Source organism: Planococcus citri, chromosome 1 (assembly GCF_950023065.1).
Source record: "Planococcus citri chromosome 1, ihPlaCitr1.1, whole genome shotgun sequence".
In the NCBI taxonomy this organism is placed as follows: domain Eukaryota; kingdom Metazoa; phylum Arthropoda; class Insecta; order Hemiptera; family Pseudococcidae; genus Planococcus; species Planococcus citri.
The window spans coordinates 85,608,946-85,632,953 of record NC_088677.1 but is presented as its reverse complement, the minus strand read 5'-3'; the positions used below and the strand labels follow the sequence as shown (position 1 = coordinate 85,632,953).

General features: G+C 34.2%; 3 protein-coding genes across 6 annotated transcripts in view; 1 reads left to right on the top strand and 2 right to left on the bottom strand.

Moving 5' to 3' along the window:
- Positions 1 to 15,130, bottom strand: part of tacc (transforming acidic coiled-coil protein) — a 21,130-nt gene extending 6,000 nt beyond the window's left edge. The window contains exons 1-10 of one of the 3 annotated variants that reach the window (XM_065355081.1): positions 14,990 to 15,130; positions 14,870 to 14,916; positions 13,941 to 14,014; positions 13,807 to 13,847; positions 7,639 to 7,796; positions 1,667 to 1,793; positions 1,335 to 1,548; positions 1,132 to 1,243; positions 946 to 1,050; positions 701 to 867 (exon numbers count right to left, since the gene is read on the bottom strand). In XM_065355081.1, coding sequence (XP_065211153.1) covers positions 701 to 867; positions 946 to 1,050; positions 1,132 to 1,243; positions 1,335 to 1,548; positions 1,667 to 1,793; positions 7,639 to 7,796; positions 13,807 to 13,847; positions 13,941 to 14,014; positions 14,870 to 14,884 — 1,013 coding nt within the window. In that variant the 5' untranslated portion in view covers positions 14,885 to 14,916; positions 14,990 to 15,130. Of the gene's footprint in view, positions 1 to 700; positions 868 to 945; positions 1,051 to 1,131; positions 1,244 to 1,334; positions 1,549 to 1,666; positions 1,794 to 7,638; positions 7,797 to 13,806; positions 13,848 to 13,940; positions 14,015 to 14,087; positions 14,229 to 14,869; positions 14,917 to 14,989 lie in introns of those variants that run through there. The other 2 variants (XM_065355073.1, XM_065355065.1) reach the window with 2 other exon arrangements.
- On the top strand, positions 1,790 to 22,867 carry Rcd1 (Reduction in Cnn dots 1). 2 transcript variants are annotated; one of them, XM_065355054.1, is made up of 15 exons: positions 1,790 to 2,187; positions 15,459 to 15,536; positions 15,611 to 15,741; positions 15,802 to 15,942; positions 16,018 to 16,279; positions 16,355 to 16,504; positions 16,590 to 16,728; positions 21,016 to 21,158; positions 21,226 to 21,380; positions 21,457 to 21,604; positions 21,678 to 21,828; positions 21,905 to 22,029; positions 22,106 to 22,256; positions 22,339 to 22,434; positions 22,510 to 22,867. In XM_065355054.1, the coding sequence occupies exons 2-15, from the start codon at positions 15,480 to 15,482 to the stop codon at positions 22,767 to 22,769; spliced, it is 2,109 nt and encodes a 702-aa protein (XP_065211126.1). In that variant the 5' UTR covers positions 1,790 to 2,187; positions 15,459 to 15,479; the 3' UTR covers positions 22,770 to 22,867. The 2 variants fall into 2 exon arrangements, with proteins under 2 accessions (XP_065211126.1, XP_065211118.1); XM_065355046.1 differs by lacking the exon at positions 1,790 to 2,187 and adding an exon at positions 15,230 to 15,367.
- LOC135839180 (protein DPCD) lies at positions 22,782 to 24,008 on the bottom strand. The gene is made up of 4 exons (XM_065355093.1): positions 23,662 to 24,008; positions 23,376 to 23,584; positions 23,067 to 23,303; positions 22,782 to 22,990 (listed from the first exon to the last, which is right to left on the bottom strand). Exons 1-4 carry the CDS (start codon positions 23,723 to 23,725, stop codon positions 22,886 to 22,888), a joined length of 615 nt encoding a protein of 204 aa, XP_065211165.1. The 5' UTR covers positions 23,726 to 24,008; the 3' UTR covers positions 22,782 to 22,885.

The window sequence follows — 24,008 nt, the reverse complement described above, 5'->3', positions numbered from 1 at the left end:
TTTGGGCAGAAAAATTCTCAGGCTAAAAAAACTTAAACTTAATGACAAAAAATTTCATGATTGAAAAATTCTTAGACTAAAAAATCTCATGATCAGAAAATTTCGAGAGAAAAAAATCTGCAATCTGATTCCAAAAAATATTGAAGCCATGAAATTATCAAAAAATCTCAATGTCAAAATATCTTGAGACCAAACAAATCTCCAGACTGAAAAATCTACGTGGCTTTTATTTATAAGCGTGAAAAATGCTTTCTCTCTTACCCCTCAAAGGCGTTAATTTTCATGAAAATCAATTCCTCAAGAAATTCATCCCCCCTCCCCCCAAATTTGAAATTAGATAGCGCAGGAAAAGCCTTTGGGATTTCAAAAAAAAAAAAAAATGAGAGGAAACACAAAAAGCCAAAATTTTGTCTATTCTACACTATGATTTTAGCTCCCCCCCCCCACCCTTACAACTGGACAATAATTTAATTCAGATAACTTCAAAAATGTTCAGAATTTTCGGATTCAGCGACTGACATTATCACCCAAGACTACTCTGTGGTCTGTGGATTATTTAAATTTAAAACTACCCCCTCCCTCCCTCCCTCCCTCCCATCCCCAACCTATATAAGATGCTAATCAATAAAGATATCGCCAACTTTCACGCCTTAAGTATTTAAGTGGCTGATAAAAAGTCACACTCGAAATCAATAAGTACCTTAATTGTTGTTTGCTTTTTATCCTTTCCATTAATTCGTTTTTTAATTTTTTCTCGTTTTCTTGCACAGCTTCGAGAACGGATTTCAAATTACTAATTTCTTGCTCCGAATTTTGTAGTTTTTTCAGTACTTGTTCGTTTTCTAATTTCAACGAGTCTATTTCTTCCTAGAAACGAAAACACAGCAACATTGAAATAAAGATGAAAATTTCATTTCCAAGAATAAAATCTTCGATAATATTTACTTTGAAGGCTTCTTCTCTTTTCATCTGCTTCAATAATAAACTTTGCAGTTTAGATACATCGTCGGGATCGATATCCGCATACCTGGGCGATGACTTGGGGGTATTCTGAATTCAAAGGGGTAAAAAAATCCATAAAGTAATGTAAATTGAACCGAAAAAAGTTTTTAAGATAAAAACAAGACTCACTTTTCTAGGAGATTTAACTGGCGTGACCGAGATAAGTTTGCCAACGCTGCTTTCGTTTAATTTTAGCGACTCGGTGGTAACTTCAGCAGACGTATGATTCTCTTGAGAAGTACTAGATAAAATCAGAAACAAAACGCACAATGATTAACTTCATAAATAATCAAAAATTCAATCATCAGCAAACGAGAAAAAAAAATACTTACTCTAAATTTAGATTATTAACAGCCGCAGTAAGAGTGTTATTCGCAATACTGGAATCATCGAACTTAAGGGTATTATCGTTAATGCTGGAATTCACTTCTTGAGACACTAAAGGATCGAATTTAACGTACAACGATTGTTTACGTAAAGTCTCAGCTACTAATCCAGTACCTCCGGCTTTTGATATGAAATCCAATTCCGAAGAATCGTTTAAAACTGAAACGAAAAACAATAAAGGTAATAGGTATACTCGTACTCGTAGATAAACGTGTCGTTGTTCAAGTTCACTGTCAAAAGTATAGGGTATGGTATACGAGAATTAATAAATACTTACATGGTACATTTACATTATTAATATTATCAATATCGGCTGCGGTCGCCGGTCCGGCCTCGCTAATGTTTTCTTTACTACAATTCATAATTCGTTTGGTGGCGTGTTCGTGATTGAACTGGTGCTTGGGCTGAAACAAAACACAAGGACGTTTAAACCTCGGCATTACGAGTAGAGTAGATATTCGATAAAATAAAATTAAATCGATCAAATCTAACATAGAAGTAGAATAGAAAAACAAAACAAAAGAAAAACATGCGAAGTAAAAAAAAAAAAAAGGTTAATCATGAATAAGTTCAAGAGAAAATAAAAAACAAAAAGGAAAAACTACAGAACACGTCTACCTAGTTTTGAATCGAGCAGACAGTCAATTCTGATCGGTTTTCCTTCGCGGTTAAACAAAAATACAACTACTAGCTGGTAAAATGTGCGAAAAATTCGATGGTTATGAAAACTACAGAAGAAGAAACGCTGTCACAGATGTATTCTCAAGAACGTGAGTGTTCTTTGGATCTTCAGCCAAGGTAAGAAGGGTGATTTTATAACAGACTTTGTCGAATGGAACAGTTTTTTGGATAGTTTGGGAAACACTAGAGAAGTACATACATACGAGTACGAGTAATTCCATTTCAACATTCTCAGGTAATTTGACAAACAAATCAGCAAACAACTACTCACGGTTAATTTGTGTATGAGTGTGTAATAAACACTGGGTCATTCTATTGGTATGTGAATCAATTCAGTTACAAAGGTTTTGACGCAAGATCTTCCAATTTTGCTCAGTGAATCAGAATTTCTTCCTTTCGACAAGACTCAAAGCAGGCAATTTGGGTCGACGTGGGAAGGGGGTGAAAGGAGGGGGAGGGACGTAAAATTTGACAATCGCAATAATGGACAGGAGGCCAGAATCATTGAAAAAATGAAAACCCACTCTCTACACCACTCAAGTGATCCATCCAAAATTATCTGAAAACCAATTTTCTGGTAGCTTAAATTATTGGATTCTCCATTCACTCACTTCCTACTAATCCTAAAAAGAGGTGGGGAGGGGGGTGGGTGGGATTTTCAGCTGAGCTGAAATAAATGATTGGATCTGATAAGGTTTGATTACTTTACCGTAGATGAAAAATAACTGAATCTGATCTGATCAAAGCTGATCAGATCTGAGGATCCTGAGAATTTCCTGATCTGATTAGATCAGATCAGATCAGATGAAAAACATCTGAACTGGTCTGATGGGATTCAACCAGATCTTAATACTTTTCTTTAGATACATGTGACTAAATCGATTCAGATGAGTGAATGCAGATCAAATCAGAAACGATCAATTATTTTCCTGATCTGATCAAGTCTAATCATCCCTCCTGAGGCCGTGTGATCCAATCAAAACTCTGACCTGATTAAATCTGGTCTGATCGAACTGGATTCAGGGAACATCCGGACCTGATCAGATCAACTCAAGTTTTCTGTATTGGATATGATCAGTTAAGAACCGGTTCTAATCCGATCAAAACTTTGATTTCATTTCATCGGGTTAAATCAAAATGAGATTGAGAAATTCATAGATTTAGCCTGATCAAATCCCTAAAATGACCATACCTGAGTAAAATCTGATTAAATATGATCAAACTCGAGCTTATCTGAACAGCGAAAATCACATCTACGCAGAACAAAGTGATAAGATCTGATTAGATATGACTTTACCTGATTAGACACGTTTAGTGCATTCTGATTAGGTTAGATCAAATCAGAACAGGACAAGAGATTTTCTGAATCAAAGGTCTGAATAGATCAACATCTGGACCTGATCTGGTCTGATCACATCAGACCCTGAGTAGGTCTGATTGAATATGACAGACCGACGCTTATCTGAACAGATGAAATCAGACCTGATTAGATATAGCTGTACCTGATTAAGTGATTAGACGAGTTTGATCTATTCTGATCTGATTAGACTAGATCAGATCAGATCAGATCAGATCAGAACAGATCAGATCAGATCAGAACAGAACAGAACAAGACATTTTCTGAATCAACGGTCTGACCAGATCAACATTTGGATCTGATCTGGCATGCTCAGATCAAATCAGGTTTCCACGGATGTAATCAGGCATGAACAAATCTAATCCGATGAAAACTTCGATCTGATCACATCTGAGATTCTGATCTGATCAAGTCTGAACAAATCTAATCTGAACGAGACTTCAACCTCGGCAGATAAAATTGAATTGAATCCAGAAAATGTGCGGATCTGATCTGATGTGATCTCAACTGCTCTGATGATCACATCTACTCAGAACTGATTATGGTCAGGCTTCTCCCACTAAATTGGATCAGACCTGAACAAAATCTGATCAAAACTCTGATTTGATTCAATCTTGTCAAGTTGTCAGATCAAATCAGATGCAAGGAATGTCTATATCTGATCAGATCTTATCTGATTTGATCAAACTGATCTGATAACATCTATCAAGTTCTGACCGGATGTAATCTAGTTTCCCGAATTGGATCTGATCAAGTCTGAACAAATGTGACACCGTCAAAACCTTTATTTGATCAGATTTCAACTGATCAAATTGAATGCGAGGTATGTCAGGATCAGATCAAATCTGATTTCATCAAATAGGCCTGATCAAATCTAATTCGATCAAAAGTTGGACCTCATCAGATATGGTAACATCAACTTGGATGAAGGTTATGTCCAGATTTATTTTGTTTCTATTTTAATTAGTTTTCCAAATTTAACCTGACGTTTGAAAAATGTATTCTTTCAAAGGGTATTCATTTTTAGCACTGTTGTCAAAAAGTGTCCACTTTTGTCAAAATTGTCCAAAATGTATCCATGTTTAGTGAAATTGCCAAGAAAGGTAAATTTTTGCCAAAGTTGTGCAAAAGTGTCCATCTCTGGTAAAATTATCAAAAAGGATTAATTTTTGCCAAAATTGTCAAACACTACTGTTCTAGCCAAAATTTCCCAAAAAAATTTGTTTCTGAAAAAACCGCTCATTTTTAGCACAATTTTCAAAAATGCGTCCACTTTTGTCAAAATTGTTCAAAACTGTCCAAAAAGGTCAATTTTTTCCAAAATTGTCAAAAATTACTGTTCTTGCCAAGAGTTCCCAAAAACATCTTGTTTTTGGAAAAGTTGTCAAAAAGTGTCCATTTTCAGCACAAATTTCAAAAAGTGTCCTTTTTTTTGCCAAAAGTGTCAAAATGTGGCTTTTTTGTCAAAATGTGTTCTTTTTTGGCCAAAAGTGTCAAAATGTGGCCATTTTTGCCAAAATTGTCAAGCGTTGTTGTTCTTGCCAAAATTTCCCAAAAAAAACTTGTTTTTGCAAAAATTGTCAAAACTTGTCCATTTTTGGTAAAGTTGCCATAATTTCTCAAAAAATTGTCGAAAAGTGTACAATTTTAGCATAAGAACTTTCAAAAAGTGTCCAGTTTTGTCAAAATTGTTTGAAAGTGTCCATTTCTGTCACAATTGTCAAAAAAGGTAAATTTTTGCTAAAATTGACACACATTACTGTTCTTACCATAATCTCCCAAAAGTTTTTTTTTTTTTGGTCAAAATTATCCAAAAGTGTCCATACTTGGTAAAATAGTCAAAAAGAGCCAATTTTTGCCCGAAATTATCAACACTACTGTTCTAGCCAAAATTTCCCAAGAAAATCTGGTTTTTGCAAAAATTGTCAAAATGTGTCAACATTTAGCACAATTATCAAAAAGTGTCCATTTTTTGAAAAATTGTCAAAAAATAGTCAATTTTTGCCAAAATTGTCAAACACAGTTGTTCTTGCAAAAATGTCTCAAAAAAATCTTGTATTTGCAAAAATTGTCAAAACGTGTCTTTTTTTGACAAAATTGTCCAAAAGGGTCCATACTTTGTAAAATTGTCAAAAAGAGCCAATTTTTGCCCAAAATTATCAACACTACTGTTCTAGCCAAAATTTTCCAAGAAATCCTGTTTTTTGAAAAAATTGTCAAAATGTGTCCAATTTTAGCACAATTTTCAAAAAGTGTCATTTTTTTGCCAAAGTGGCCATTTTTGGAAAAATTCTTGAAGAATGGTTAATTTTTGCCTAAATTGTCAAACACTGTTGTTCTTGCCAAAATTTCCCAAAAAATTCTTTTTTTTTGCAAAAATTTTAAAAAAGTGGTAATTTTAGCACAATTTTCAAAAAGTGTCCGATTTCGACAAAATTCTCAAAGTTGTCAAAAATGGTCAATTTTTTTCCAAAATTTTCAAACTTCACTGTTTTGGCCAACATTGTCGAAAAATTCCCAATTTTTGTAGAGGTGTCAATTTGAGGAGCAGACGAAAAGTAGTACTCGTTTTTTCCCTCAAAATTCTCAGAAACTGGTTTTTTGATAAAAAATTATCTATCAAATCGACAAAATAGCTGAAAAATTTGTTTTTCGTCAAAACGTCAAAAACATTAATTTTTGCTTTGCCCTCCTAAAAAGTTTTTTTTTGTTTCGGACAAAGAAAAGTCTTGTTTGATAACAAAACTTAAGTATAAGATTTTTTTTTGTCAAATTTATTTTTTCCCAAATTCATTTTTTTTCAGTTTTGACAGCAATTTTTTGAAATTTTTGAAATTTTCTTTGGGATTACAAAAAAAAGCCCCGGGTAAAACGATTGAAAACTCTTCCTATTTTAACTCTACAATTATTCTTGTTTGAACATTTTGTTGTATTTATGAGGACTCTTTTGACCCCCCCCCCTCCCCCATCACCATTCAAAATGGAGATCGGATTTGTACTGATTTTAAGAAAGTTCGACAGTATTGAAATACGCACTCTTCTAATTGGCCGGGGGGGGGGGTTCAGACATAAAAAGCCTATACCAATATCTCCAACATGAAAAAACTGCACTTTATGACAGATATTCTTCAACAAACCGACTAAACGGACTAGAAATAAATTCCGGAGCAAATTGGAAGACCCAGGATACTAAAACCAATAGGTACTGAATTCACACATCAAATACGACCTCCATTTGGTAAAATGAAAAACCACTCAAAAAATTCTGCTTGTTACGTTTCCCAACAATACTTCCACAATACCTGAGCATAAGACGACGGACCTATCTTCTTTACGAAATTTTCTATCGCAGAAATATCATTTCGATTAATTTTCGAATCAACGACGAATCCTTCTAAATCCTGCAGGATATTCTCACGTGGTATTTCGATCGTGTAAAGTAACCCTTTCGGTGCACTTTTGATCCGAAATACGACTCGGTTCAAGTCATCGCAGTACGATTCTTGTGACATGAATCTTCGTACAAACGTTTCTCGCAATTTTCTCGAGTTATCCGAGTCGTCTTCGTAAGACACGTGAACATTGTCGTAGTTGAATTGAAAAACAGCAGCGTATTCGAGACGATCGTTCAAGAAGTTTACAAGTCTCAGATTCCATAGAATAATCAGATTTCCGTCGAACGAGTCTTGGATAATTTGTTCGCAGTTGACGATCTCAGATGCTTCGGGCTTTTTAAGAATGACAGAAACATGTTCTAGAGCTTTAGCTAATGCTTCGGCTATTCCATCAAATCCAGCAGTATCTTTCTGCTGATGAATGGAATTGGATTCGTCCGAGTTCGAGTTGGATTTCCTGCAACTGCTACGTAAATGACGTTTATTCGTTCCATTCCTTCGGAGAGGTTTATTTTTGGTGGTCTTCTTGATACGTTCGGAGTATTTTTTCATATCACCGGCATTCTTGGATCGACGATACCATTTCCTAATCAGATCGTAGTTCTCTTTAACGAACTCGTCGTCGTTTCGACTTTTCTCTCGTACTACCAAGTTAGCTCCTGTATCTTGAACGAAGTTACTCAAATCGTGATGTGTCTCCTGTTGGAGTTGGGGTTCGGGTACGCGATACTCGAGGTGTGATTGCTGGCAACATTCTGGTACTGCTATAAACCCTGACGAAGAGTTTTCGCAAATACCATTAATTAGTCGACTAACCTCGCTAAGCGAACTCTCCGCTGATAGGTCTGCTTCGTTGACCACAGATTTCACACTCGACGAGAAATCGTACCAAATATCGGTGCTGGTAGATACGCGATTCGAGCAATTATCATTTTCATTCGCGCTCTCGTATTCGGTAGTTGTGGCTGTCGAATCTATACGCAAGAATAAGATTTTTTTTTAAACTTCGAGATTGTCAGAAATTGACAAATACTTAGAGATATTCGGTAGGTATAAAAAATGATAAATTTAAGGAGTAAGAGTAGGAGGGGGCGAGGGGTGGGGCTTTTTTCTAACCATCGAAAAGCACAATACGGTGTGATAAGATCGAGTGCCCGGTATCAGACATCCAAGGAAGAAAGAAAATCATGATTTTTATCATGTTAATGTAAGTTTATCATCATTTTGGGCACGATTATCAATAATTTCAATACAAAAATCATTTCGATAAATTTGATCAATTAAATATGTAATATCTCATCATATATAAGACGACCAATTAATTAATTAACGAATTTGAATTACTAGTGCACATCTTCAGACATCCAAGGAAGTGAAAAAAATCATGATTATTATCATGTTATATAATTTCATCATCATTCTGTGCACAGTAATAATTTTTTTGGATACGAATTATAACACTTTCAGACATCCAAGGAAGATAGAAAATCATTTCAATAAATTTGATCGATTAAATAATATTGTCATCATATCAGGCGACTAATTAACAAACGAAAAAACCGAAATAATGAATAGTGCACGTCGTCAGACATCCAAGGAAGTAAAAAAATCACGATTATTATCATGTTACATAACTTCATCATCATTCTGTGCACGGTTATTAATTTTATTGAGGAATATACTTATTAACAGGCACTCGAAAAGTACCCAAGAAATGGAATTTGGCTTGAACGTAATTAAAAATCCCCCCCCCCCCAAAAAAAAAGTGCAGCTCGAAAAATTCAGTTGGCTTTTGAAGATCGTATTCTGGATTTTCTCAGTAGCACAATCGGAAGAAATGAGGGATGGGGGGGCGGGGGTTAATGTTTTAGAATGACTAGACCCAAGAATGTTTGACAATAGGGGGCAGGCGTTCCTTGAGAGTGAGTTTTGGAAAATGGAGCCCAAAAATTCCAATTTCGACCAATAATAAACTGGGACCGCGATTTTTGGAAAGAGCATAGTCTAAAACCCCCAAACCAAATTTTCAGCTGCCCGAATTCATTTTTCGAATTTTGGCGAATTTTTGAAAATTCAAAATTGACTGTTTTTAGCGATTTATGCTTTTTTAAAAAAAGTACGTACTTGATCAATAAAAATGGTCAAAATAAGTCCCAAAACTAATATAATTACCCAAATTCAAATTTCACCATTTCCAGCCATTCTGGAGCCTCCAGGGCGATTTTTCGATTTCTCGAGAATTTTGAATTTGCTCCAGAAGGCGTGAATAAGAAGTTAGGCAGCTAAAAATCGAGTTGTATATTACACTCGACCTGTTTAACGAATTTATCCACATTTGAGCCGATTCTGGAGGGGACACTCCAAGAGTAGTTTTTTGACCAGCTTTTTTCATATTAAGAAATCCAAAAAAATTAAAATTTCCCGTTTGCGAGAAAGTTTTTGAAATTTGCGCGAATCGCTGTATTTTGTCCAAAACTAACACCCCAAATCCAAATTTTACAATTTCCAGCCATTCTGGAGCCTCCAGTGCGATTTTTCAATTTCTCCAGAATTTTGAATTTGCTTCAGAAGGCGTGAATATGAAGTTAGACAGCTAAAAATCGAGTTGTATATTACACTCGACCTGTTTAACGAGTTTATCCACATTTGAGCCGAATTTTAAAAGGGACACCTCAAAAGTGGCTTTTTGACCACCTTTTTTCAAAATTAAAAATCAAAAATTTCCCATTTGTGTGGAGATTTTTGAAATTTACGCGAATCGCTGTATTTTGTCCAAAACTAACGCTCCAAACCCAAATTTCACAATTTCCAGCCATTCTGGAGCCTCCAGCGCGATTTTCAATTTCTCCAGAATTTTGAATTTGCTCCAGAAGGCGTGAATTTGAAGTTAGGCAGCTAAAAATCGAGTTGTATATTACACTCGACCAGTTTAACGAGTTTATCCACATTTGAGCCGATTTTGAGAGTGACGCCTCAAAAGTGGCTTTTTGACCAGCTTTTTTCAAAATTAAAAAATCCAAAAAATCAAAATTTTCCCATTTGAGTGGAAATTTTCGAAATTTACGCGAATCGCCGTATTTTGTCCAAAACAAACGCCCCAAATCCAAATTTCACCATTTCCAGCCATTCTGGAGCCTCCAGCGCGATTTTCAATTTCTCCAGAATTTTGAATTTGCTCCAGAAGGCGTGAATTTGAAGTTAGGCAGCTAAAAATCGAGTTGTGTATTACACTCGACCTGTTCAACGAGTTTATCCACATTTGAGCCGATTTTGAGAATAACACCTCAAGAGTGGTTTTTTGAGATGTCACTCTCGTTCCAAAACGTCTGGAAATGGTAGAATTTGCGCTCCGGGGGTTAGTTCTTGAAGAGATACAGCGATTCGTGCAAATTTCAAAAATTTCTACACAAACGGGAAACTTTTGATTTTTTGGATTTTTTTATTTTGAAAAAAGCTGGTCAAAAAGCCACTTTTGAGGTGTCACTTCCAAAATCGACTCAAATATAGATAAACTTGTTAAACAGGTCGTGTATAATACACAACTTGAGTTTTAGCTGCCCAACTTCTTATACACGTTTTCTGGAGCAAATTCAAAATTATGGAGAAATCGAAAAATCGCGCTGGAGGCTCCAGAATGGCTGGAAATGGCGAAATTTGGTTTTGGGGTGTTAATACCAGTTTTAGGACTTATTTTGAACATTTTTACTGATCAAGTACTTACTTTTTAAAAAAAGCATAAATCGCCAAAAACCGTCAATTTTGAATTTTCAAAAATTCGCCAAAAATCGAAAAATGAACTTGGGCAGCTGAAAATTTGGATTTGGGAGTTTTAGACTATGCTCTTTCCAAAAATCGCGGTCCCGTTCAAATCGGAGTGTGACATCTCAAGAGGTTCTCTATTGTTAGAATTTCGCAAGGAATTCGAATATTTCGACAAAAAGGTTTTTTGAGCATTTTCGAAGATTTTCGAGTCCAAATTTGGGTGAGGATTTTAGGGATTTTTGAGGTTTCACGCGACCCATCGAAATGAGTTGGAATTTTGCCAGAAAGTTGAATATTTGAACGAAAATGGGTTTGAAGTATTTTTGAAAAATATTGAACCCAAAATTGGGTTATTATTTTTGAAAAAAGGGGCAGGCGATCAATCAAAATAGGTTAAAATATAGGCAGAAAATCAAAAAAATCCTTTTTGAGCACTTCAAAAAAATTTTAAGCCCAGAATTGAATCAATTTTTCAGACAGTCGTGAGAAGGATTGTCTTAAAATCTATAAAAGTGATTTAAATTTAGTAAAAAATTCAAGTATTTTGACGAAACTGTTTTTTGAGCATTTTCAAAAAAAATTCTGAACCCAAAATTGGGCCATGATTTTTGAAATTTCACAAAAAGTGTAATTCGATCTATCAAAATGGATGAGAATGTCGCCAAGAAATTCAAATATTCGGACGAAAATGATTTTGAAGCATTTTTGACAAAATATTGAGCTCAAAATTTGATCATGATTTTTGGGATTTTTGAAAAAAAGGCCTTGCGACCCATCAAAATAGGTTTAAATACCGGCAGAAAATCAAAAATTTATTTTAGAGCATTTAAAAAAATTCTGAAGTCAGAATTGAATCAATTTTTCAGGCAGTCATGAGAAGAGTGTCTGGAAATCGATCAAAGTGATTTAAATTTGGCGAAAAATTCGAATAATTCGACAAAAAATTTTTTTGTATATATTCAAAAAAAAAATTTGAGTCCAAAACAGGGCCATGATTTTTGAAATTTCGACAATAAATAAAAAATTCTAGTCAAAACTTTTTTTGAGCAGTTCTGAAAAATTTTGAACCAAAAAATTAGGTCAGAATCTAGGGACATTGTCAAACGTTTTTTGAGCTTTTTGAAAAATTCTGAGCCCAAAATTCGTCGGCTTAACGGCAAACGGACGTATGTCCAAGAAAATTTATGCACGTTTGGTGGCCGTTTCTAGAAGTTGGCAGCGCCATCGATTAGCCAAAAAGGGAACTAGGTGCAGAAAATGATTCCTGAGACTTCCCAGATTCATTTTCTGTACAAAGTTTCTCTTTTCGCCGAATGGTGACGCTATCAAAAAGCAACAACGGCCACCCAACAAAACTGGCACATACGTCCTTTTGCCATTAAGCCGACGAATTGGACTATGATTTTTTTGAAATTTACGATTTATTAAAATGGCTCACAATTTTGGCAGAAAATCAAAAATTCCCATCAAAACTTGTTTCGAGCACTTCTGAAAAATTCTGAACCAAAAATTAGGCTAGAATTTTCGAGGATCATGAAAAAAAGATCACGCACGAGACTTGAAAAAAAAAACCGAAACTTCAATTACCAAATTTTTTTACGTACTTTTGAAAAATTTCGACCTCAAAATTGAGTCAATTTTCCAGATATTTTCAACAGAAAATCCAAAAATTTCCATCAAAACTTTTTACGAGTAATTTTCAAAAGCTGAAGCCAACAATTGAGTCATCATTTTTGGTATTTTTGGAAAAAATGTCATGCAACTTACCGAAATTGATTAAAATTTTGACAGAAAATCAAAAATTCATATCAAAACGTTTTTTGAGCATTTCTAAAAAATTTTGAACCCAGAAATAATTTTTAAACAGGAAATACATACCTAGACGCAAGTAAATTTAATTGGACTTTTTTTTTTTACAAGTACCCACTCGGGAAATTGGCCCAATTTTGAGCTCAAAATTCACGAAAAATTCTCAAAAATAAGTTTTGATTTCTTGTGTGAATTTTAATCCATTTTGATAAATCGTATAACACCTTTTTCAAAAACCTCGAAAATCATAATTCAATTTGGTGCATAAAATTATTCAAAAAAGCTGAAAAACATTTTCGTTGAAATATTTGAATTCCTCGCAAAATTTCAACTTATTCAGATATATCACAAGGTAGCTTTTGTCTGATTCTACAACTATTCGTCATACTCGTTAAGAAGGGGGGGGGGGACTTCAAAATTCGACTGACTTTCCAGCCTTTTTTTACGAATTGTGATTCAATGAACGTAAACTGAACTCCTTTATGCAGCGGGTATGAATTTTTTTGGGCCTCTGGCTTGATGACGCCTACGTAACCATATTTGGGCTAAAATTGCCCAAAAATCACACTTGAGGGGCACTAGCGTCCCATTGGGCATCAGGCCAGCTGAAGTAAACATATATTCGGAGTGAAGGGCAGCCCAGGACTAATTTTTAAAAAATTTTGGGGTCGAGTCATTTTGAGAATTTTAGATTTTTTGCCCCCCCTCCCCCTCGAAACTTCAAAAATTCAAAATTCGTCTAGCAAACCAACTGCATTTTTTGCACCATGAAAATTCCAGCCAAATTCAATTTTTAGAACCCCTTTCTGCTACTTGGACTCAGACTAAGCTGAATTAATGACTAAAGCACATTTTCAGACATCCAAGGAAGTAAAAAGATCACGATTATTATCACGTTACATAATTTGATCATCATTCTGTGCACGAAGATAATTTTTAGAGACAAATTATCACACTAATAGATCCTATCGTAGAAAAATAACTTCAATTTTGATCTATTAAACATCTTATTATCATCAACATCGATCAAGTAAACATCCAACGAACACAAATTAAATCCATCTGCACATTTTCAGACATCCAAGGAAGAATAAACATCACTAAAATAGTCATTCAAACACATGTATCATCACTCTGGGTGCATTATATCGACACATGTAAACCTATCAGACATCCAAGGAAGATGAGAATATCATTTCAAAGAATTTGACTCACATTATAACACTTCGTCATCATACCAATAAATCAAATTAGACTAAAATAAACTACCAAAAAACTAAAATTACTGCACATCTTCAGACATCCAAGGAAGATAAAAAAAATCACGATTAACATCACTGAATTAAATATTCTGTCATCATCAGACGTACAGTTCGCCCATATTTCGATACGTAATGAAAAAACAATATTTACCAGTAGTTAAGCTGATGGCATCTTCTGATATTGCGCTCGAACTAAACGAACAAAACATCACACATGTCGTTAGAAATACGAAATTACAACGTAATATGTGTAAAATCATCTGTATTAGGATAGGATTTGCTCACCTTAAATTTTCAGATTCAGTAGCCAGACCAGTCAGATATATATTTTTCTCCTCTACTTCAACGTCTTCTCCTTCCTGAAAATAATCAACGTTTAAAATTAATTAAAAATTGAAAATATTCATAATGCAGGATGAATAAATCTTTTACCTTAATAGTTACGTTACCCATTTTAAAATCTTATTTACAATAACGACAACTAGTAACTGACAAACGTATTTAAGCCAAGTCACTAATACGTATGTATAATGTAGGTAAATTTAAGCGTCGCAGATGTGAAAACAAACTAGGCATTATTTTTATTTTTATGAAGGAAGTCGTACGGTCGCGCAAACCGCCCCACCAATATTTTCGAGCATAAAAATAGCTCGCGACCTTTCCCTTTGTAAAATGAAAATCAAAAAAATTAATCAACGAGACTGCAGTCTTCGAACCGAACATTTCTTTGAACGTTTGACGAATGAGTATTTTGGGAGTTGATGGATCGATTTTGTTTTATCAACTGTTTGCCAATGTGTGTATTTCGGTATCAACGACGTTCGTTTCCTTTTCATGATATATTCAAATTCAGGCTACTGTGATTGTTATCGTTATAGAGTCAAAACATCATTGAAGGTTGTATCGTGCTAATTTTCTAGTCATATCAGATCGAAAATCTAAACCAGAGTTTAATTTTTTTTTCCAACAATTATTAAAGATAATTTTTACCAAAATTGGACATCAGTTTGGATCGACTTCCTTCATAAATACAATAACCGTTACACATCTGTTCCATGTACGTATATGGTAGTCTTGCAAAATCACTTCGGTGGAACATATGACACAAGGTGGAGAATTCTGTCATATAATTTCAATCTGTCACCGGTCATTCTAGACTTAACATACTATACTCTAGTAAAACACGTTGAATAGAATAAAATTCAAATTCTTACCGATTTTGTATTCATGAAATGATATGTATCATCGAACAACTGTCTATCTAGCATAAGGAAAACACATTATAAACTGTTGCAATTCGACGAATATAACGATTTAGATTACGATGTCAATACCTGAGAATGATGAGGAAACTACAGTACTTCACGTTGAATCATAAATTACACCTCAAATAGGGTTAATTAATTAATTTTTGCTCTAATTACCCTTTCAACTTCCTAATTTTTCACAATTATGACTAACGTATACAATGTTTTGAGAAAATTCTCGTGTAACGAGTTGTGAAAAAAACTGGATAACGACAAAAAAAAATGCCAAAAAAGTGAAAAAATAGCGAAAGTCAAGTATGGAAAGTCAAAAAATAATTTTATTCATCCAGTTTTTGGCAAAAGTCTATAAAACTTGAAAAATAAACACGAGAAGAAAGATAAAACCAAAATCGTTGAATTGAAGTTGAAGGAAAAATTACGAAATTTGGAACTAAATTGCGAATTGTAAGTTTCAAATCATTCTAATTTATACATTTAAACCCTCTGTGTATAATAAAATAAATCACTAAACATTTGAAATGCTTTCTTCTTTCAGTTAACCACCGTTAGTTTCACCATGGACGAAGACAAAGATGTGAATTTAGATTACGCTTTTAAATATTTCGTAGATTTTGTAAGTATTCAGTCTCGTTATGAATTTATTATCAAATCCACGTAAAATAATACCCGCTGATGACTGTTTAATAGAAAGAAAAACCAGAACATGTGTATTTCGAACACGCCTACAATCAACCCAGCTACAAGAAGTATTACAGCGGCTACGTTAACCCAGCGAAATACCTTTTTACCACTCCAGTGCCGAATCCCGTCCATGAAACGTAAGAATACTTCACTTGCTACTCGATATGTTCATTGAATTACATCGAATGTTATTTCAGAACTTCCGGTAATGAGCACATAGACGTAGAAACAGTCGGACACACTCCTCCTTTATTCTATAATTCGGCGAAAATAAACGAACTGGTGGAAAACGAAGAAATGCCAGAATTCGAAGATAATTGGATGGATAAAGTTGATTAGTGAGTATTTTCATTTGCCATGTTGAAGGTTCACCTACTTTGACTCGACATTGATTTTAAATTTCGATATTTTAGTCGTGATTGGAACGTGGTGAAAAATCGTTTATTTCGATCAGTGGTACAAGTGTTGGAAGCGGATTACTTAGCTCGTTTGGCTCATAAAGGATTACGCGACGAAGCTGTCAAGAGACATTTGATGCTTAAAAAGACTGCTTTCCGCCTGAAACGTATTTATGGTTCAGTTGGTTGGGAAGCTTATACTGCTCAATGGCTGCATGGTTTTTTACTCGATAAATTACCAGCAGCTTACTTGAAAATATATACGGAGGCGTTTCAAGTACGAGAATTCGGTTTTGAATTAATTTCCGGTGCGAGTAACCGTGCTATAGTTAGATGTGTTTTGATTTTTCAGTGTTTGGAAACCAAAGTACCTTCGCATTTATTGGATCATATGATTATTCCTTCGTCTTCGTTGTCAGTTCGTTCGCGAATTTTAAACCCCGAAGCTCAAACCAAAAAACCAGCTGATTTGTTTAGTGCTGCTTTATCGCAACATAAACCGGTACGTGTGTGTGGTTGAATTCGATGAAAATGATGAAAAGTTTACATTTTTTTATTGCAAACTAAAAGAAGTATGTTTAATTTAGAAAAAAATTCTCGGTGATCCGTTATTAGTGTTGGTTCCTTCGAATATGGGTAACAGTTTCCAATCAAATACCAGACCTTTTCGATTAATGAGCGAATTATCACTGCTGAGTACATTAGTTACCGTAACTGTACCAAAGAGTGAGTATTTCCTTTTAGATTTATGGTACAGACTACAGGGTGGCTCGAAAGTCTTTCCGCACGTCTGTGGAAATTACAAAGGGAACCTCTTGAGGTGTCCGCCTCTGATTTGAACGGGACCGCGATTTTTGGAAAGAGCATGTTCTAAAACCCAGGGATTGTACTCTGTTACTTCTTAAGTAACCGAGTTACTAGTGACTTATGGTTACTGTTTAATAATGTTGGTTACTAAAAGTTACTTTTTCCGAGATCTTTAACCAATTTCCTTTTTTTTTTCAAAATTTTATTTTGATAATTTTTCTTTTGAAATGTACCTACTTAGGGGGTTTTTAATTTCAACAGGTACATATTATTATTTTTGAATTTCTCGATGGTTTTCAGTGGATTTTCTCCTGTTTTGATTGATTTTCACATCTTGAATTTTGGTGGTGATTTTTTTCCAAAATAATTTTTCCACGATTTTGATCTGAATTTTGATGAAGATTTTCGCCTGAATTTTTTCCCCATTTTATCACCTTGAATTCTCTTGATTTTTTCATAAAAATGTTCCCTCTAGGTTGTGTGATTTTATTGCTCAAATAGTGGGGGATTTCTCCTTATTTTGATTCGATGACTTTTTTTGAATTTTGTGAATTTTTTTCTTCGCTGATTTGGTGAGTTTTCTTTTGAATTTTTGTAGATTTTTCGCTATTCTAACGGGTATGATTTTTCTGAATTTTTGCGAGTTCTGTTTTTTCGAGTTTTTCAACGATTTTCTCGGAATTTCATTTTTTTCTATTTTCAAATTTTGGCAAAGTTTCTACAATTTTGACTCACCTTTTCAACTTTGAATTTTCACACGATTCTGTGCTTTTTGTTCTAAATTGTAGTCATTTTTTGCATGAATTTTGACTGCATTTTTTTTATTTCGATATTTTTTTTTGAGTTTCGTGCTTTAAAAAAACGCGTCATTTTTTTGGCTCACTTTATTGTAGAATTGTGATTTTACTTCTTCCAAAAATCATAATTTCCTTTATATTTTGATCTTTTTTTCGTGAAAGGAGGGAAGCTTTTTCAAGATTTGATGAAATTATTATTTTTTATTTTCACCTTTTGTGGTGGATTTTTCTGCATCTTGATATCTTTCATTCGTTGATCCCTCTCTTTCTTTTTTCCTCTTCCCTTCCAGTTATGAGGGAAGGTCCTCCGGATTTCCTCTCTCTTTGAACAGTTTTTTTTTCAAGTTCGAATTATTTTTCTCTGTTGAATTCTCTTCAGTTTTGCTATAAAATTTTTCTCAAAAATTTATCGATTCATTTCCGACTTTATACCTAATTTTAATTCTCGCGAGTTCTCTGTTCTGAATTCTCACCTAATGATTTTTGCTGAACTGTATTTTCAAGAATTTTCTGTTCCCATAATTTTTTATAATTTTGTTTTGAATTTTATTGATTCGTTTTTCTGTTCAAATTTTTGTTCGTAATTTCGGCGAAACTTTTTTTCTTGAATTTTTTAATAAAATTTTCTCCTAATTTAGCCCCAAAGTTTGGTAATTTTTTCTGCTTAAATTTTTGCGAAATTCCCGGTTTACAGATTTTTTTCGAGTTCTTTCGAGTTTTTTGGACTTTGAGACTCGATGATTTTATTTATAATTTTTTTGAGGATTTCTTGGTTTTTTTTTTCAAGTCTTATTCTGTTGAATTCTCGTAGATTTTATTTTTCAATTTTTTGACGATTTTCCCCGAATTTTCGTGTTTTTCTCTTGTGTATGAATTTTTGTCAAGTTTTCGCAATTTTATCGTTGAATTTCGTAAATTTTGTTTTCAATTGCTGCGATGTTTTTTCTTGAATTTTAATGCTTTTTCCCTAATTTTTTTGGTGAAGTTTTTCTACTTCTAATCGAATTTTTATTCTGGAATCCTCGTGATTTTTTTCAACTTTTTAAATTTTGACAAAACTCTGTTCTTTGGTCATTTTGAATTTCGCGATTTTGATTTATTAAAAGAAGATCAGGAAGAGGTTTTTCAACATTATTTTTCGATTAATTTTCCATCTGTCCAGATCTCGATCTTTGCTCTGTTTCCTGTTTTGGCCATTTTCTCTCAATTTCAATAATTTTGTCACCTTTTTTCCATTTTTTTTTGAATCGTGTCAATTTTCTACAGTTTTGATGGAGTTTTTTTTTTTTCATTTTGAAGTGATGTATACTTTTTTATATTCTAATTTTTAAAATGATTTTCACAAATCACTTTTTTCCAAATTTGGATTGCTCTCTCTCCTCCTCTCCTCCTCTCCTCCTCTCCTCCGCCGTTCCCTTTTTTCTCGTTAATTTTAATAAGTTTCCTTTCTTATGAAATTTTTTTCAAAAATTATTGTTTATTATTTATTTTCTCAACACTAGAATAATTTTTTTCCCCTCAAATCCTTGCTCATGTCATTATTTCTGTTATTTTACGATTGGTATTTTTGTGTTTGATTTTTTGAAATGATTTTGATTAAAAGATTAATTTTCGTTTCTCCCTGTTTCGGTAGACTTCCCCCTCTTCTTTCAATTTTTTCAGTAGTTCAACACATTTTTCTATTATGTTTCCGGAATCCAAAATTTTTCTCATACGTCCTTTTTGTATTTTGATTTACGAGTAGTTTGCTTTCGAATTTTTGATAAATTAGGTATCTGTTTTGAGCTTTTGCTAGTTTTTTTTTTCTTTTTCAAAAATGGTTTGTAACTATTCGAATTTTGATGTTTTTTTCCGTGTTTTTTGAAAAAACTGTTATCAAAATTTTCGTTATATAAGTAGGTACGTTTTTTTTTTTTTTTTTGTAATGTCAGTAATGTGAAATAGAATGTAATGTTTTGTATGGCATTGAAGTTTTTTGGTTGCCATTTTTTTTTTTTTACATCAACATTTTTTGGTTACTTTTTGGTTACTTTTTCCGGCTTTTTTGGTTACTAAAGTGATATTTTTTGAGAAAGATTTGAGTACAATCCCTGAAAACCCCCAAATCCAAATTTTCAGCTGCCCAAGTTCATTTTTTGATTTTTGGCGAATTTTTGAAAATCCAAAATTGACTATTTTGGTGATTTATGCTTTTTTAAAAAAGTACGTACTTGATCAGTAAAAATGTTCAAAATAAGTCTTAAAACTGGTATTAACCCCCCAAATCCAAATTTCGCCATTTCCAGCCATTCTGGAGCCTCCAGCGCGATTTTTCAATTTGCTCCAGAAGGCGTGAATATGAAGTTGGGCAGGTCAAAATCGAGTTGTGTGTTATACTCGACCTGTTTAACGAATTTATCCATATTTGAGCCGATTCTGGAGCGGACACCTCAAGAGTGGGTTTTTGACCAGCTTTTTTTCATAATAAAAATATCCAAAAATTAAAAGGAGGTCCAAGAAAGGCTGGAAATGGCGAAATTCGCTCTCATGTGGTTAATTAATAACAAAATACAGCGATTCGCGCAAATTTCAAAATTTTTGATTTTTGAATATTTTTATTTTGAAAAAAAGCTGGTCAAAAAACCACTCATGAGGTGTCCTCTCCAGAATCGGCTCAAATGTGAATAAATTCGTTAAACAGTTCGAGTATAACACACAACTCGATTTTTAGCTGCCCAACTTCATATTCACGCCTTCTGGAGCAAATTGAAAATTCTGGAGAAATTGAAAAATCGCGCTGGAGCCTCCAGAATAGCTGGAAATGGCGAAATTCGCCCTCGTGGGGTTAGTTCATCACAAAATACTGCGAATCGCGCAAATTTCAAAAATTTTCTCGCAAACGGGAAGTTTTTGATTTTTGAATATTTTTATTTTAAAAAAAGGCTGGTCAAAAAACCACTCTTGAAGTGTCCCCTCCAGAATCGGCTCAAATGTGAATAAATTTGTTTAACAGGTCGAGTATAACACACAACTCGATTTTTAGCTGCCCAACTTCATAATTATTCACGCCTTCTGGAGCAAATTGAAAATTCTGGAGAAATTGAAAAATCGCACTGGAGGCTCCAGAATGGCGGGAAATGGCGAAATTGTGATTTGGGGGGTTAATATCAGTTTTAGGACTTATTTTGAACATGTTTACTGATCAAGTACGTACTTTTTCAAAAAAAGCATAAATCACCAAAATAGTCAATTTTGGATTTTCAAAAATTCGCCAAAAATCGAAAAATGAACTTGGGCAGCTGAAAATTTGGATTTGGGGGTTTTAGAACATGCTCTTTCCAAAAATCGCGGTCCCGTTCAAATCGGAGGCGGACACCTCAAGAAATGTAGTTTTGATCTCGTCTCAATTTATATTCGTTTATTATTGCAGGTTCTACACCTGTCGAGCTCCCAAAGCTACTGGAACAAATGATCAGCGCGACAGTATCGAAAGTAATCGAACTTCAAGCTGATTATCCAGCCAGACCTATTATTTTGATCGGTGTGGATGCTGGATCTCTGCTTGCTTGTCATGTGAGTAAATTACGTCGCAGAAACTGTTCCTCTGCGTTATACTAATCGTATCTGATCTTGTTTCTAGATAGCTCACGGTTTCAATACGAAAATCACGGCTGTTGTATGTCTAGGATTTCATTTATTCACTATGGAGGGTAAAGTTGGCAAAGCTAACGATAAACTATTGAAAATAAGAACTCCTATATTATTCGTTGTGGGACAAAACGCGACCAGAACAACGTAAGTCGTGAAATACACGATTATTGAACAGTTTTGCCAATCTTTGAGTAAAATCTAACGTCGTGCATCGTTTCAGGATCGATGAAATCGAAGAATTCAGGGCTAAATTACAATGTAGAACTGGTTTGCTTGTCGTTGGAGGAGCAGACGATCATTTACGAGTGAATAGTTTATTAAAAATGAAATGTTCTTTGACGCAGAGTGTCGTTGATAGATGTATTTTGGTGAGCATCGCATTGGACGAATTTAGATCCATAATTTTGTGATCAAAATTACCATTCTGATTAATTTTTTCAGAATGAAATTGCTGAATTCCTCAGCGAAGTTATTCAGCCTCCTAAGGTGGTGGTATCGATCACTCATATATCCAATTCTGACTTGAGCACGAGTAAAACCACCGCCACCGTATCATCAGCTCAAGCTCAATTACTGAAACAACTTTTGAGTGGTAATACATCCACATTTGTTGTCTAGACTCGATTTAATTACTCGTAGTTTTCATTTTTCGTTTGAATTTGTGACAGAATCTGCGAAGAAATCTCGCGCGACTATAATAAGGAAAACAATCAAACCAGCTATAAATGCGGCTGGTAAATCTCAGATCGATCACGAGTATGGAACTCAAAGTACGAGAGCAGAGGATGGAACTGTAAGGAAAATTTCAAACGTATAGTAAGAGTGTGCTGTTCGAAACTAAAAATTAAATGATTTGAATTTCATTTCAGACGCAAATAATCAGACAACCAAAAACAATCACTATACAGACTGAAAGACCTTCTCAGTCCGATGGCGTATCTCAAATTAAAAAATTGACCACTTCTGGTGGTACAGATGCTTCCAGCGAATCTAAAGGATACCATCGAATCGAATTCTCAGGTTCTTATTTTCTAATCAATACCCTTGGTGAACGAATCATCATGCTTGAGTCATTGGTACAAACTTTATTTCTTTTTTTTAGGAACCCCTAGCACCTCATTCACCTATCAAATTGTAGGAGTGAATCGAAAATCGCCCACTAATACAGAGACCACGACTAGATTTTCACCTTTCCCAGGTAACTAGAGAACGAAGCTTCAATTTAAGGTTTACGAAATTACCCTAATGACGATGGTTAACGTTTGTGTTATAGTTTTTACTCGAAAAACTCGAGGTGGCCGAAGACCCTATCAGCGTCGTACTTTGCCTCCCAAAAGAGTAGTGGATAAAACCGGTATGCTTTCTTCGCTTTCATCACCTGGTCCAGACAGTAACGGTAGCAACGAAGCTAAGCCTTCGACGATTGAAAATTTAACTCCGGATAGTCTATTAGATCTACCAATCGTGTTCGCCGATGAAAACGACGAAGAGAATGTAATCAACGATGTTAGTTTGACGTCGTACGAACCTTAAAAACAACTCTGATTTGAAACAAAATGTAAAAATATATTAATTATAATTAATAAAAAAGACATCTGTGATCTTTAACGTAATAAAATGTTACAAAAATCTGCTGGTCTTGTTTTACATCAGCTTTGTTTACAATCGATATCTGCATTATCGATAACTTTGACGTTACTCAGTTCTTCTTGCATCTTTTTCTCATAAGCGAGGTATTCTGCTGGTTTATCTAACTGAAAATATCATTCTCTTATTAGCGATATGTTACAATAATTATGTCACCGAGTCGATACGATTTTGAATACTTACACTGATGATCAAAGTATTATGAGCGTGAGAAAATTTCAACGTATCATCTTTCGGAATCAGGTCCAGCCTTTGATATTCCAACAACGGTATTTTCTTGAAATATTTCTTATTGCTAGTTCTAACAACGATCACTTTCTCCTTCGCGTCAACGCTCACTTGATAAACACTTAGATCATATGGTAAATTACGAATCCTCCATTCGAGTTTAGTTTTAGTAATTCGATGTACAACGAAAGGCTACACAAAACATAATACAGATTGCATAAATACATCATGAAAATAGGAATATCTTCTAAACAGGCTACTAACCGAATTCTGGCTTTCTTTGATTCCAATCTGGTCGATATTTTCGTCTACTTTTTCAGAAAGAGGATCGCCAACTTCGACTTGCCATTTTACAGTTTTATATATCGTAGAGTTCGTCTTCCAAGCTCGTTTACTAAGGACGCCAGTTTCTAAATTGTACTCTTCGACCATTTCTCGACCATCGGGTAATTTATAGTGGATTTTTTTCAAGTCTGAAACACATTACACACTTCTGATTTTGTAAACTTGAAATACGATACTGATGAATGCATGGAGGAGAATATCTTACTGCTTCCTAGTAGAGCTGTCTTCTCAGAATTCCTGATCAAGTCTAACCATTTTACTTCTGCCATGATATTTAAAACCGAATTAATATAGAATATTCGTTGGTAAAATTCGAAATAAACACGATGTTGTTGTTATGGAAATGTTCAACTTCCAAATCACATTTCGAACGGATAGCAACGGAGGATTGTCAAGTGATGGATATCAGGTCGTAGAATGGATATAATTATCTCGAATAATGATAAATTTAAATTTAAATTAAACCATTTAAAATTTTTACGCCGAAAAATATTCATCAAATGTCAAAAAATGGTTCAAAAATTACTCAAAATTGCGGCAGACAACTGATAA